The sequence below is a fragment of the Osmerus mordax genome, chromosome 15, assembly GCF_038355195.1.
Source record: "Osmerus mordax isolate fOsmMor3 chromosome 15, fOsmMor3.pri, whole genome shotgun sequence".
In the NCBI taxonomy this organism is placed as follows: Eukaryota; Metazoa; Chordata; class Actinopteri; order Osmeriformes; family Osmeridae; genus Osmerus; species Osmerus mordax.
This window is the reverse complement of record NC_090064.1, coordinates 16,931,796-16,944,366: the sequence shown is the minus strand read 5'-3', so window position 1 is coordinate 16,944,366 and position 12,571 is coordinate 16,931,796. Positions and strand designations below refer to the sequence as shown.

The 12,571-nt window shown below is 48.1% G+C and overlaps 1 protein-coding gene across 1 annotated transcript; it reads left to right on the top strand.

The window, feature by feature from the left end:
• The first annotated feature begins 2,746 nt into the window (after positions 1-2,746).
• On the top strand, positions 2,747-7,656 carry eef1e1 (eukaryotic translation elongation factor 1 epsilon 1). The gene is given in 6 exon segments (XM_067251919.1): positions 2,747-2,768; positions 2,771-2,812; positions 2,815-2,828; positions 3,617-3,814; positions 5,717-5,812; positions 6,341-7,656. Coding segments are annotated over 6 exon segments (516 nt in total). The 3' UTR covers positions 6,485-7,656.
• The last annotated feature ends 4,915 nt before the right edge of the window (positions 7,657-12,571 follow it).

Sequence of the window (12,571 nt, the reverse complement as noted above, 5' to 3'; positions counted from 1 at the left end):
CTCCTCCACACATACACACACACATACACACACACACATACACACATACAACCTAGCACTCCTGCACACATACACACACACATACACACATACAACCTAGCACTCCTGCACACATACACACACACATACACACATACAACCTAGCACTCCTGCACACATACACACACACATACACACATACAACCTAGCACTCCTCCACACACATACACACACACATACACGCATACAACCTAGCACTCCTCCACACACATACACACACATACAACCTAGCACTCCTGCACACATACACACACACATACACTCATACAACCTAGCACCCCCCCCACACACACACAACACACACATACAATCTAGCACCCATATGCAGTCGCACCGATCGGTGCTGACAGCGCTCATGTCTATCCTCACGACCAATCCTCCCTCTGCCTCCGAACGCCTAAACTCCCAGAGAAGGACCTTACAGGTTAGGAAAGCTAGCAGGAGAGACAGCCATGCTCTTGTATCTCAGCTCTGCACATCAGCATAACGGTATCCCAACGAGGATTCCCATGATGCCCTGCAGCGCTCTCGGTGACCCCTCAGTATTATCCTCTTGCTAATGTGACCCTGAGATTATGTATCACAATCGGCATGAGTTCAGTCCCACGGGCGATGGACGGTCGTGGGGGTGTGTGTCCTCAGAGGCCCTGGACGCAGACTGGATGTGGCAGCTGCAAGGCATTTAGTCAGAGGAGCCACACTTTAACGCTGCAGGCTAACATTCATGAAAGGCCTACTAGGGTAAAAGTGTATGGACGTGCTGTGGAGCACAAACAAAAAAAATAAAGGAGAATTTGCTTTACCTTGTTCTGTAGCATCTAATCATTTGTGATAGTCTAGTGTATTTATTCTTATAATTAATTTTATTTCTGGGATGGTTTTTTTAGACTCAAAATATCTGTGGATTTGAATTAAGTGCATGTGCTGAGATGAGCAGGAGGAGGACAGGAGCAAGGTAATAAACATCAATGAAAGTAGCTATCAAAAAAATCATGGAAATAGGTCCACAACATTAAATTAGTCATATATTAGTGATAAATATGTCTGTCCCGATGGACTATGAACTGTTATTCCACTCTATTCTACATTGTTACATTTTACATACACATTTAGCAGACGCTCTTATCCAGAGCAACCTACAGTAAGTACAGGGACATTCTCCCGGAGACAAGTAGGGTGAAGTGCCTTGCCCAAGGACACAACCTAATTTAGCATTTTGCCGGGAATCAAACCGGCAACCTTCTGAGTAATAGCCCGATTCCCTAACCGCTCAGCCATCTGACTGGTCTGAGACAGGTCTGCTGGTCTGATGTTGGATTACAAGAGGTCTCCAGATTACAGGAGGGCACAAGAAGATTACAGGAGTGCTCCAGATTACAGGAGGGTTCCAGATTACAGGAGGGGCTCCATATTACAGGAGGGTTCCAGATTACAGGAGGGCTACAGATTACAGGAGGGCTCCAGATTACAGGAGGGCTCCATATTACAGGAGGGTTCCAGATTACAGGAGGGCTCCAGATTACAGGAGGGTTCCAGATTACAGGAGGGCTCCAGATTACAGGAGGGCTCCAGATTAAAGGAGGGTTCCAGATTACAGGAGGGTTCCAGATTACAGGAGGGCTCCAGATTACAGGAGGGTTCCAGATTACAGGAGGGCTCCAGATTACAGGAGGGTTCCAGATACAGGAGGGTTCCAGATTACAGGAGGGCTCCAGATTACAGGAGGGTTCCAAAGAGATTCTGACACACACGAGGTGATTGTATCTTGCGTCGCCTTCAATTGCTTGATTGAATGGTTTGGTTTGTATTAAAAAGAGAAAGATCTCCCTCACCAAGAGGGAGATCGTTTTAGAACTAGAAGATATACAGGTTTGGCTCAGTCCTTTAGATATACAAGCTTGGCTCAGTCCCTTTAGATTTTGCATCTCTAACAAAGTCAGAGAGGTTCATTTGAAGATTTTACACAGTTTCTACCCATGTAACTTAATGGTGTCAAAATGTTCACAGGTGGATTAAAAAAAAAATTTGACAAGGAATTTGCTTTGGCAGGAAGGTGCATACAATGAGGATGGGGAGTCAGGTGTCTGAGCGGTGAGGGAATCGGGCTAGTAATCCGAAGGTTGCCAGTTCGATTCCTGGTCATGCCAACTGACGTTGTGTCCTTGGGCAAGCACTTCACCCTACTTGCCTCGGGGAATGTCCCTGTACTTACTGTAAGTCGCTCTGGATAAGAGCGTCTGCTAAATGACTAAATGTAAATGTAAATGAACATATAGGGACCTAAAATTTAAATATTATAGTCTATTAGACTTTAACTATTGATAGAATCTCTTAATCTACTACGAAATATGAAAGTTTTATATATTATTCAATATTATAAGGAACTGTTTTCAATATGTCTCTGCTCTAATTTATATATCTCTTTCTATTGACTGTCTTGATTGTTATCCACTTTATTTTAATCTTATTGTTATTACTGTTTTTGTATTTTATGTTTTTCATTATTGTGTTTGTAAAAGGTATCTGTACTATGCGTCTGTATTCGTGACCTGATTGTTCATTAATAATTTAAAAAAAAGTTTTTTCAATAACATTTAAAAACGTGTTCTTATTGGTTCAATGCGGTGTCAATCTAACTGTAGTGGGTGGAATGAGTAATGTTTACCAATTGCAACATTCTAGCACTCCTCCATTCACAGACCCAAAGATGGCGTTGAAGGAGCTGTCCTCGTTGAGAAATATTTAGGATTAAAAAAGCCTAACAAATACAGTACACTGGAGACAAAAAGGTGAATGATGAATGACTGTCGAAACATGATACTACAGCGCATAGTCCCAGATACGCTTGGGATTGTGGTTTACAGAAGGAGGTTGTGTGCACATGCTGGATTGCTAGTTAGTTAGTTAGCCTGAAGCCGGCTAACGCGTTGACCAGTGGCTCTGTCAGCTATGTATTCGTTGAATTAAGTCACCGTACGAACACGCAGAATGTATAACCAGCCGGCTTGTTGTTTCGTACCGACAGTGTCCTATCTAATGTACAGTTGTATGCTAGCTCGCTACCGCGGACCAGCCGGTCTGACTGCGCCATGTGTATATAGACTGTGTTGCGCATGAGCAGTTAAAGTTGGTTGTCTTTGGTCATCCTATAGACGTGACACGTCATTGGATCGCGAGCTCATCGACTAAATTGGGTTGTCTTTATTATACGAGTAATAATAATAAGTATCTGGTTTGTTGACAACATGCTTAGCAACAGTATTTTTCAATATGTTGCGGACTTAAGCTACAGTAGTGTTGCCTAGTTGGTCACCACAAGTTACCTTCTGTCTGCAAACCTCATGCCATGCTAGACGTGTCATGTGCTTATCGTTTTACGTTATATAGTTTTTTTTATTACTTACAAAAAGCATTTATCCAAAACTACATAGAAATAGTGCATATTTAATGTACAAAATCAAGGCTCAGAAGTGCATAATTCCAAAAGTATTACGGTTGTCAAATGAATGGTTGTATTTACCAGGCACAGTGCAACAATAATAAAAATCTGTATGTATTCTTCACTGTCCCGTTCTAGCTGCCTGTGCTGCAGAGCAACAGTGGCCCCCCCCTGGTTGGCTTGGTGACCATCGCAACCCACCTGGTGAAGGAGGCCCAGCGTGGGGAGCTGCTGGGGGGGTCTGCGGAGGGCCGGGCCGTGGTGCAGCAGTGGCTGGAGTACAGGGTCTCCAGGCTGGACACATGCTCCAGGGAAGACCTCAGGATCATCCTGAAGGTGAAGGCTCAAACCCAACCATTTAGTGGAAAATTACCAGTTTCCACAACCTCCCTAGCCTCACTACATCATTCCCAGCCTCATCTACATCCTCCCTAGCCTCACTACATCCTCCCCAGCCTCACTACATCCTCCCCAGCCTCACTATAACCTCCCTAGCCTCACTACATCCTCCCCAACCTCACTACATCCTCCCCAGCCTCACTACATCCTCCCCAGCCCCAGACTACCAGTGTGTGTGTATGTGACTGTGTGTGTGTGACTGTGTGTGTGTGACTGTGTGTGTGTGTGTGACTGTGTGTGTGTGACTGTGTGTGTGGCTCGTTAAGGCACAAATGGGGGAGTGAATCCAGGCTGGTATATGGCCCTGCAGTGACATGGCCTTAGATGGGCCAACACAGTGGACAGCCCTGCCACACACACAGTCACTCTCCCTCTACAGTAAATGCCTGTAATGGGGTCGTCATGGCGTGTCCAGCAGGGAGCATCTCTCAGGGCTGAGACGTGTCGCCAGGCTGCTGACAGCCTTCTGAGCACGGTGGTCTGGTATCTCCCTGGAACCCCCCCCCCCCCCCCTAACAACCACAGCTCTGTCTGGAGGGAGGGACAGCAACTGTTTTAACCACAGCCAAATTCATAAATGGCTTTTTATTTCGTTTTTTTGTCAGTGGTCACAGTTGTTTCCTGCAGTCACAGCTACTTCCAAATGAATCAGATCCTCCAGACACACTGCTTGGATTAGACACACACACACACTCAGGGTTCTAAATGATGAGGTCTGAGGGGGGTCATAGATACAGAGTATCGCATTTTCAGGAGTGAATATCAGTTAGGCTGATCTTAAATTGTTTTTACAAATCTTCAAATTCCAAACATAAGATTTCTTAACATTAAAAAGTAGAAAAGAAGATAAATAGCTGAAACGTCTTCCGTTTTCAGTGCTGACATGTTAGGGGACCCCCCTGAAGGTGTAGGTAGTTTCAGACCATGCTCAGTCTTGCACACCCGGGTCCCCTTGTCTCCCCGGCTCTACTTCCTAGTCCTTCTTCCTGGTCCTTCTTCCTAGTCCTTCTTCTAAATCCTGGTTCTTAGCCATGCTTCCTCATCCTGGTTCCTGGTCCCGGTTCCCAGTAGCTCCAGGGGAGGAATCAGGGATCTGATGTGGTGGAGTCTCCTGCTGCTGTTCATGCTCAGCTTGGCATCACATCGCTGCTGCATAGTGACTCCATTTGCCCTCAAGATGCTCTGTGTATGTATGTGTGCACAACGCAAGTGCTAAAGATGGTCCCGTCCCTTGGGACCTGCTCTCTCTCGCGCACACACTCACAGACTTGGAGAAGCTTCATTAGTTTTGTCCTAGTAGCGGTTGGTGAGCAGCCTGCCTCAGGAGGGCCTCTGTGCCAGAGTGGCCAGTGTGTTGTGGGGGTGAAGCGGTGTGGAGATATTTACCCCCAGGTCACGCGTTATTCAGGTCTAAATCCCACACGTTAGCTAGCTAGCCAGCCAGGCCCCAGTCATCGTTAGCTAGCTAGCCAGGCCCCAGTCAAACGACTGCATGACACAGCCTCGGTAGCAACATCTCAGGCCTGGCTGGACTCCACCCGCCACCTCAAAGGACTGAACAATAGTTATAACTATAATAGGTAGAGAAATCTGAAAGTCTGAAACTGATGTTGACTAGAATGTTGACCTCTATATAAGAATGTTATAATTAGTAGGACATTGTGAATTGATCTGGCCTCAAGTCTGACTGTGAAAGAAGTATGTAAGAAGTTTGTGTTTATCCAGTTGTCTTGGGGCGGTTGTCTTCCCAGTTGAATCGATGCACAGTTCAGACACAGTCGACTGTCGACTCGTCATCCACCACAGCTACTGACTCAGGCATTGCTCTGTTCTCTGCAGGATTTCAACCTCTACCTCGCCGACAAAGTCTACCTGGCAGGAAACCAGTTTACCCTGGCTGACACCCTCATGTATTACGGAGTCCATCCCTTCATCGTAAGTAGCAGCAACACACCCTCTCAGCTTCACATCAATCAGATTGCACAAATTAATAGGCTCGTTGAGAAGATCACACAATTAAACCAGTCATACAGCCAGAGGGCTCAAATAGCAACTTGACACGAGGAACAAGGAGGAACATCTAACAGGAAGAGATGTGGAGCAAAGTGATGTGTTTAGCCCCGGACCGGGGCCAAGGAAGTTTGTTTGTCGTCCTCGGGGCAGGAGGGATGAAAGGAGGGATGAAGGGAGGGACAGAGAGTTGGAGCGAGGGAGGAGGGATCACATGAGTAGAAATGTCAGTGGTTGTAGAGAAGATGGAAGGTAGCCACCAGGCACAAGGGAGTCAGCATGTGTTTGTGTCAGTGTGGGGGGGTTGGCTCTGGGAAGCCAGCTGCCCCAGTCTCCTGCTCTGCAGTCGATGTTCAGTTAGTTAGTGTTGGGAACGTCCTGCCCCTCCTCACAGCTGTGGTCAGTGTGACAGGGTGTGTAGAGGGCTGTAAGTGCTGACTCTCCCTGTGCTAGGTGGATCTGGCGGTCCAGGAGAAGGAGAAGTACGTGAACGTGACTCGGTGGTTTGACCACGTGCAGCATCGTCCAGGCCTCCGTCACCACCTGCCTCCTGTGGTGGTCCTCCGGAACAGAGTCTACACCAGCGGACCCCACTGATGCCCCCCTGCCCCCGTCCCCCCTGCCCTCGTACCCCCTTTGCCCTCGGGTCCCTACCTGCCCCAGTTGCCTCCTCAGCTTATGGGGGCACCAGAGGGTGGGTGGTCATCCTCTCCTGCCCTGCTGGAAGGTCTGTTTCCCTGAAACTCTCCCTCTGTACCTGGTGGGAACAGGCCCACACGCTGTTATATCCCTGGGATTTGTTTTGTTTGTTTTGAGTTGGTCTTTATAAGCGGAGATGCTGCATGCGAGAGTGGGAGCTGGGGGCTCCGTGTTTTGATGTGTTTGGCTGTGGGGTTTTCAGATCGCTGGCTTTCTGCTTAGCCTGAGCCTTGCAACATGAACATAACAGTATTGAAGAGAGTCGTTAGGAACCACATCCCTTTAAAAAAACAATTCCTTTTGAGATGTCAAGGTCACACAAGCATATAAACTGTCCAGTCCAAGCCAGCCATTCCACACTAAACCCAAATACTAGTGTGGTGGTGTGTTTCCATCCTGGTTCTCCTCTCCCTCCCTGGTACAGCTCTGCCACCAGCGCTGTGGGCACCAGGGACAGCCTCCAGTCCAGATCAGACTCGCTCCCCATCACAGTGTTTATGCCGGGGGCAGAGGGCATGCCACCAGCTGCCAGGGACATCCACATTCCCCCAGTCCACAGTGCTCTGGGTGCCAGCCAGCGAGTGGCATTTCATCTCTTGTACCCGCCGGCCGCTGCAGGAGAAGACCCAGAGTCGGAAATCCTCCTGACACATCTGAGGGGTGATGATAGCTAATGCTAACCCTAACACAACTTCTGAGGGGTAATGCTAGCTAATGCTAACCCTAACACAACATCTGAGGGGTGATGATAGCTAATGCTAACCCTAACGAAACCTCTGAGGGGTAATGCTAGCTAATGCTAACCCTAACACAACATCTGAAGGGTGATAATAGATAACGCTAACCAAATGCTTAAAGGTGTGAGAAATATTTTTGTCATCAAATTTCAGTCAATTCAGAGTCAGATTTTCATCAAATTTCAGAGTCAGATTTTCAACCCGCCAATGTTCTCCCTTTGAAATGTATTTACTTCTGTATGTTTATGTCATGCTGTGTCTGTGCTGTAATTCTTTGTGATTTAATGTCACCTTGAGGGTCGTTCTGTGCCAATAAATCTAAAGGGAAATATGGAGGACATCTGATGGCTTGATTTATAACTCTGACCTCCACGTCACACTTTATGTTCGGGGCTTGTCTGTTCAGCACAGAGCCAGACAATGACCCGAGTGTGGGGAGGAAGTGGGCAGAGTGTTGGGAGGAAGTGAGGCGAGTGTGGGGAGGAAGTGGGCAGAGTGTTGAGGAAGTGGGCCGAGTGTTGGGAGGAAGTGAGGTGAGTGTGGGGAGGAATTGGGCCGAGTGTTGGGAAGAAGTGGGCCGAGTGTGGGGGGGGGGAGGAAGTGTAAACTTGTGATAGAAAACTAAGTCTCAGTCATTTGAGCGTCCATGTGATTAAATACAGAGAAGCACTACAGGCGAGAGCTTTGGTCTAATCTCCAGACATAAATATAACGATAATGTTGCTGAAAGATTCAATTCATAAGAACCTGACTTGGAAATGGAGAACTTCCTATTTTAAGAACTTAACTTAAGTAGCTTTCATCTAATATATTCCACAAACTCAGATGTGTATCTTATTGGAACAAACCGAGAGGAGCATTAAAGGAGTCTTTGAGGAGAGTGGGCTGACATCACCAGGGTGTCATACGGATTCCAGACCTGCAGCCTGGACGTGGCCCCAGAAGACTCCTCAGCAGGGAGCAGAACCAGCCCAATTAGCAGGACCCGCTCTCTGTTACCGCGAAGCACACGATGCACCTCTCCACAGGGGCGACCCGCAATGCACCTCTCCACAGGGGCGACCCACAATGCACCTCTCCACAGGGGCGACCAACCAAGGCGAAGGCAATAAAGCTTGTCCACGTTTCTCATACCCCCTGCCTGTACGAAGGTCGGAGGTCAACCTGGTGCTTCAGCAGGGTTCAGGGGAGACTCAGTGGGGGGGCTCACAATTTAACTTTTTACTTTCCTTACATTTTTTACACAAATATCTGTACTATCCACTTCTTACATTTTAAAGCCAAGGTCGTTACTTTAGTTTCAATCAGTATTTGGTGGCATGATCAATATTATTTATCGTCATTGCGTGCCTTTTTTAATTTCCTGATTATCATGCAGGATGTTGTCCCCGGTTACAGCCTTGCTGAAAAACGACACATTCCTCATCACCCATGGCCATATATGAGGGAGATATATGAGTGTCAAAAGGATTCCTGGAGAATGCGCTGCGTTTCTATAGTATGTGAGGTCCATCAGGTAGTAGTAATGGCTACTTTTTACTTAACTATATGTCAAAGCCCAAACTTCTTTACTTTAACATGAGTGAAAAGGTGTAGTTAGTATTTCCACTTTTACCAGAGTTGTTTTAAACATCTGTAGATCTAAAGATCTGTACTTCTACTTTAGTGAAGGATGTGTGTACTGAGATGCCAACTCAGATGCTAATGCTCCGATGCTAATTCTCACACAGTAATCTGGAGTTTGTCCGGTTAGAAGTTAAGGCTAAATGTGAAGTCTCGTGTGATGAAGATGTTGATGTATCTCCTGGGACGCCAGCATGTTTGGCTCGTCTGGCTGAAGCTCCTCTTGGACGGATGTTCTGAGGAGGTAACGTGCTCTTGCATTCATGCTGTTCCAGTCAGTAGCCTGTCTTAGTTAGTGTCATAGACACACATAATGAGAAGCAAATGTTTGGAATATATTCATGTCAGATTATCGTCCTGAACAGTGTCAGTCTCCATGTTTAGCACAACAGCCCCCCCTCCTTCGTTACGTCTCGTTAGGGTTAGCTCTCGTTAACAAGATTGGGACCAGGGCGACACGCCTGGGACTCGATGTGAATATGACAAGAACAGCTCTCTCTCTTCCTCCCTCCCCCTTCTTCTCTCCCTCTTTCTCTCTCATCCATCCCTCTCTCCTTCTCTTCCTCTCTCCTCCTCCATGCCTCTTTCTCCTCCTCTTCCTCCCTCCCTCTCTCTGATTGATTCAGTGAAACCATCATCAGTACGTGGGGTGTGTTGGCGCGTTCTAAGCCTTTGTGACAGCCGTCGCCTTATCGCACCCTTACAGATAGTGACAGTTGTACCATGCGCCCATAAAGATGGCATCTGATTGTCAATGGCAATTAGAAGAAGTATGGTGAGGATGGAAGAGAAGGGGAGGTGTGAGTGTGTGTGTGTGTGTGTGTGTGTAATGGAGAAGGGGACTTTAATGTCGATATTGATTCAGACTTCCGAGCACTATAAGGAGTGTTGAGACTTCCTCTTCACTCTGCGTACTTCCTGTAGGTGAGGTTTTACTTCCTGTTCTGGTCTTCTCTCTGCATATAGGGAGGGGAGGTATGAGATGAGCGAGGTCAAAGGTGAATGTGTGTGTGTGGCAGTGATGTTGTGAGGGCGTTTATCAGTGATGTGAGGGACGGTGTTTATCGGACTGGAAGCTCCTGGAAGTGGCCTGGTTATAAAGCTTGGAAGGAAGCAGAAAGTGTATGGGTCTGTATGTTTGTGTGCGTATCTGACTGTGTGTGAGTCTGTGTGTGTGTTGGTGTGTGCATGCGTGCTCAGAGTCTCATGGAAAGTTATTTGTGAGAGTCCTGTCCAGCCGTGCGGTATGAGGAGTCCAGGTGTGCACGAGGAGTTTACCAGACGCATTCGCTCACTTCATCAGTCAGACGGAGGTGCTAAAGTACATATGCGTATCCCGGGGCGACGGATCACACCTTAACTCAGACACGGATGACAGACTGCTCCAGAATTAACCGCCTCGATCGCCCGCCAACTCCTCCTTCTTCACCTGCCTCAGCTGCAAACACTGTGTGTGTGTGTGTGTGTGTGTGTGCGTTCAAGGGGTTGTGGATTTGGCTCGGGGGCAAGGGGCAAGCTTGGGGTGTGGAAGGGCAAGAGGGAGGGGAGGGCATGGGTTTGTGGAGGGGAGAGGGAGGGGTAAGGGGGAGGGGAGAAGGAGGGGTTTGGGTGGGGAGGAGAGAGAGAAATGGGAGAGGGAGGGTGGGAGGGAGGGAGGGAGGGAGGGAGGGAGGGAGGGAGGGAGGGAGGGAGGGAGGGAGGGAGGGAGGGAGGGAGGGAGGGAGGGAGGGAGGGAGGGAGGGAGGGAGGGAGGGAGGGAGGGAGGGAGGGAGGGAGGGAGGGAGGGAGGGAGGGAGGGGAGGGAGGGGAGGGAGGGAGGGAGGGAGGGAGGGAGGGAGGGAGGGGTATTGGGAATGAACAAAGTTACTCATCTGAACAGGCTCCAGCCAGTTCAACCTTTCTTTCTTTCCTTGATGTGGTTTTTCTCAGGGTGATGTTGACAGGAGATGAAAAGCCCTGATATTTTGGTCTTTTTTTCATTGACTCCCCTGCCAACACACACCTACATGAACACACACACACAGTCACCCACACACCTGCATGAGCACAAACACACAGGCACTCACACCTGCACGCACACACAGTCACACACACACCTGCATGAGCACAAACACACACACTTATATTCTCTCCAACTCTCCTCCCTCCCAGTGTGGCCCAGCTTGAGACTGAAGGTTTCAGATATACTGAAGGTTTCAGATATACTGAAGGTTTCAGATATACTGAAGGTTTCAGATATACTGCAGGTTTCAGATATACTGCAGGTTTCAGATATACTGAAGGTTTCAGATATACTGAAGGTTTCAGATATGCATGTTTCCTGTTTCCCTGTCCTACAGGTCATGACTCTAAACTTCAGTCCCCCCCCCACACACACACACTGTAATGGTTTCTGATAGGCTGTCTCGATATTGCCGCAGGAGAAATGATCCTAAAAGGAACAGCAGTAGAAACCCCCCTGACGAGGGGGGGGGGGGGGGGGCATAGAGGGTGTAGGAGGAGGGCAGCGCCTGCAGATACATCACTGGGTGGGGAGAGAAAAAGAGAGAGAGGGACAGAGAGAGAGAGAGAGGGACAGAGAGAGAGAGAGAGAGAGGGACAGAGAGAGAGAGAGTAGGAGGGCATGATTGGGTCAGTGCCCTTAGCAGCTTCCTATAATGACCACCCTGGGAATAATCCCTCTCATTAGCATAGCCCTTATTAGCATAACTCTCATTAGCATAGCCCTCATTAGCATAGTCCTCATCTGCATGAGTGTTGCTAGGGCTGTGAATAGTTAATTCCTCCACCCTGCCTCATTACAACACAGGACGGTTTTAATTTGAGGTGACTAATTTATTTAAACCTGGAGTGAAATGATGCTCTACTCCTAGCTACAGCCTCCCTCCTTATCTCATTACATTTGCCTAACGAACACGCACATATCACACCACGCACACACACCACACAAACTACACACACACACAGTACACTCACATACACTTCATGTAAACACACAACCCTACTTGAGCCCAGATGGTGTTATAGAAGTGCTCCTCATGTATCGAGGGTTCATCATGTAACAAGGTTGAGGATCATCGAGTAACAAGGTTCAGGTTCATCATGTAACAAGGTTCAGGTTCATCATGTAACAAGGTTCAGGTTCATCATGTAACAAGGTTCAGGTTCATCATGTATCAGAGTCAGGGTTTGTCAGGGTTCATGATGGGAGAGCCGGCTGATCCTTGTCAGCTGCTCCTGCCAGGCTGCATCTGAGGGAGCAGAACCACACCAGGCCGTCAGCCAGCAGGACACAGATTCACCTTGACAGGACATGGCTACCAACCAAAAGTGCACCTTTTACTCTGCCGGACTGTTCCCACTCTGTCTGTGTAAGTGTGTGTGTGTAAGCATGTGAGTGTGTAAGCATGTGTGTGTGTGAGAGAGAGAGAGAGAGAGAGAGAGAGAGGCCGAGAGAGAGAGAGAGAGAGGCCGAGAGAGAGAGAGAGAGAGAGAAGAGAGAGAGAGAGAGGCCGAGAGAGAGAGAGAGAGAGAGAGAGAGAGGCCGAGAGAGAGAGAGAGAGAGAAAGAGAGAGAGAGAGAGGCCGAGAGAGAGAGAGAGAGAGGCCGAGAGAGAGAGAGAGAG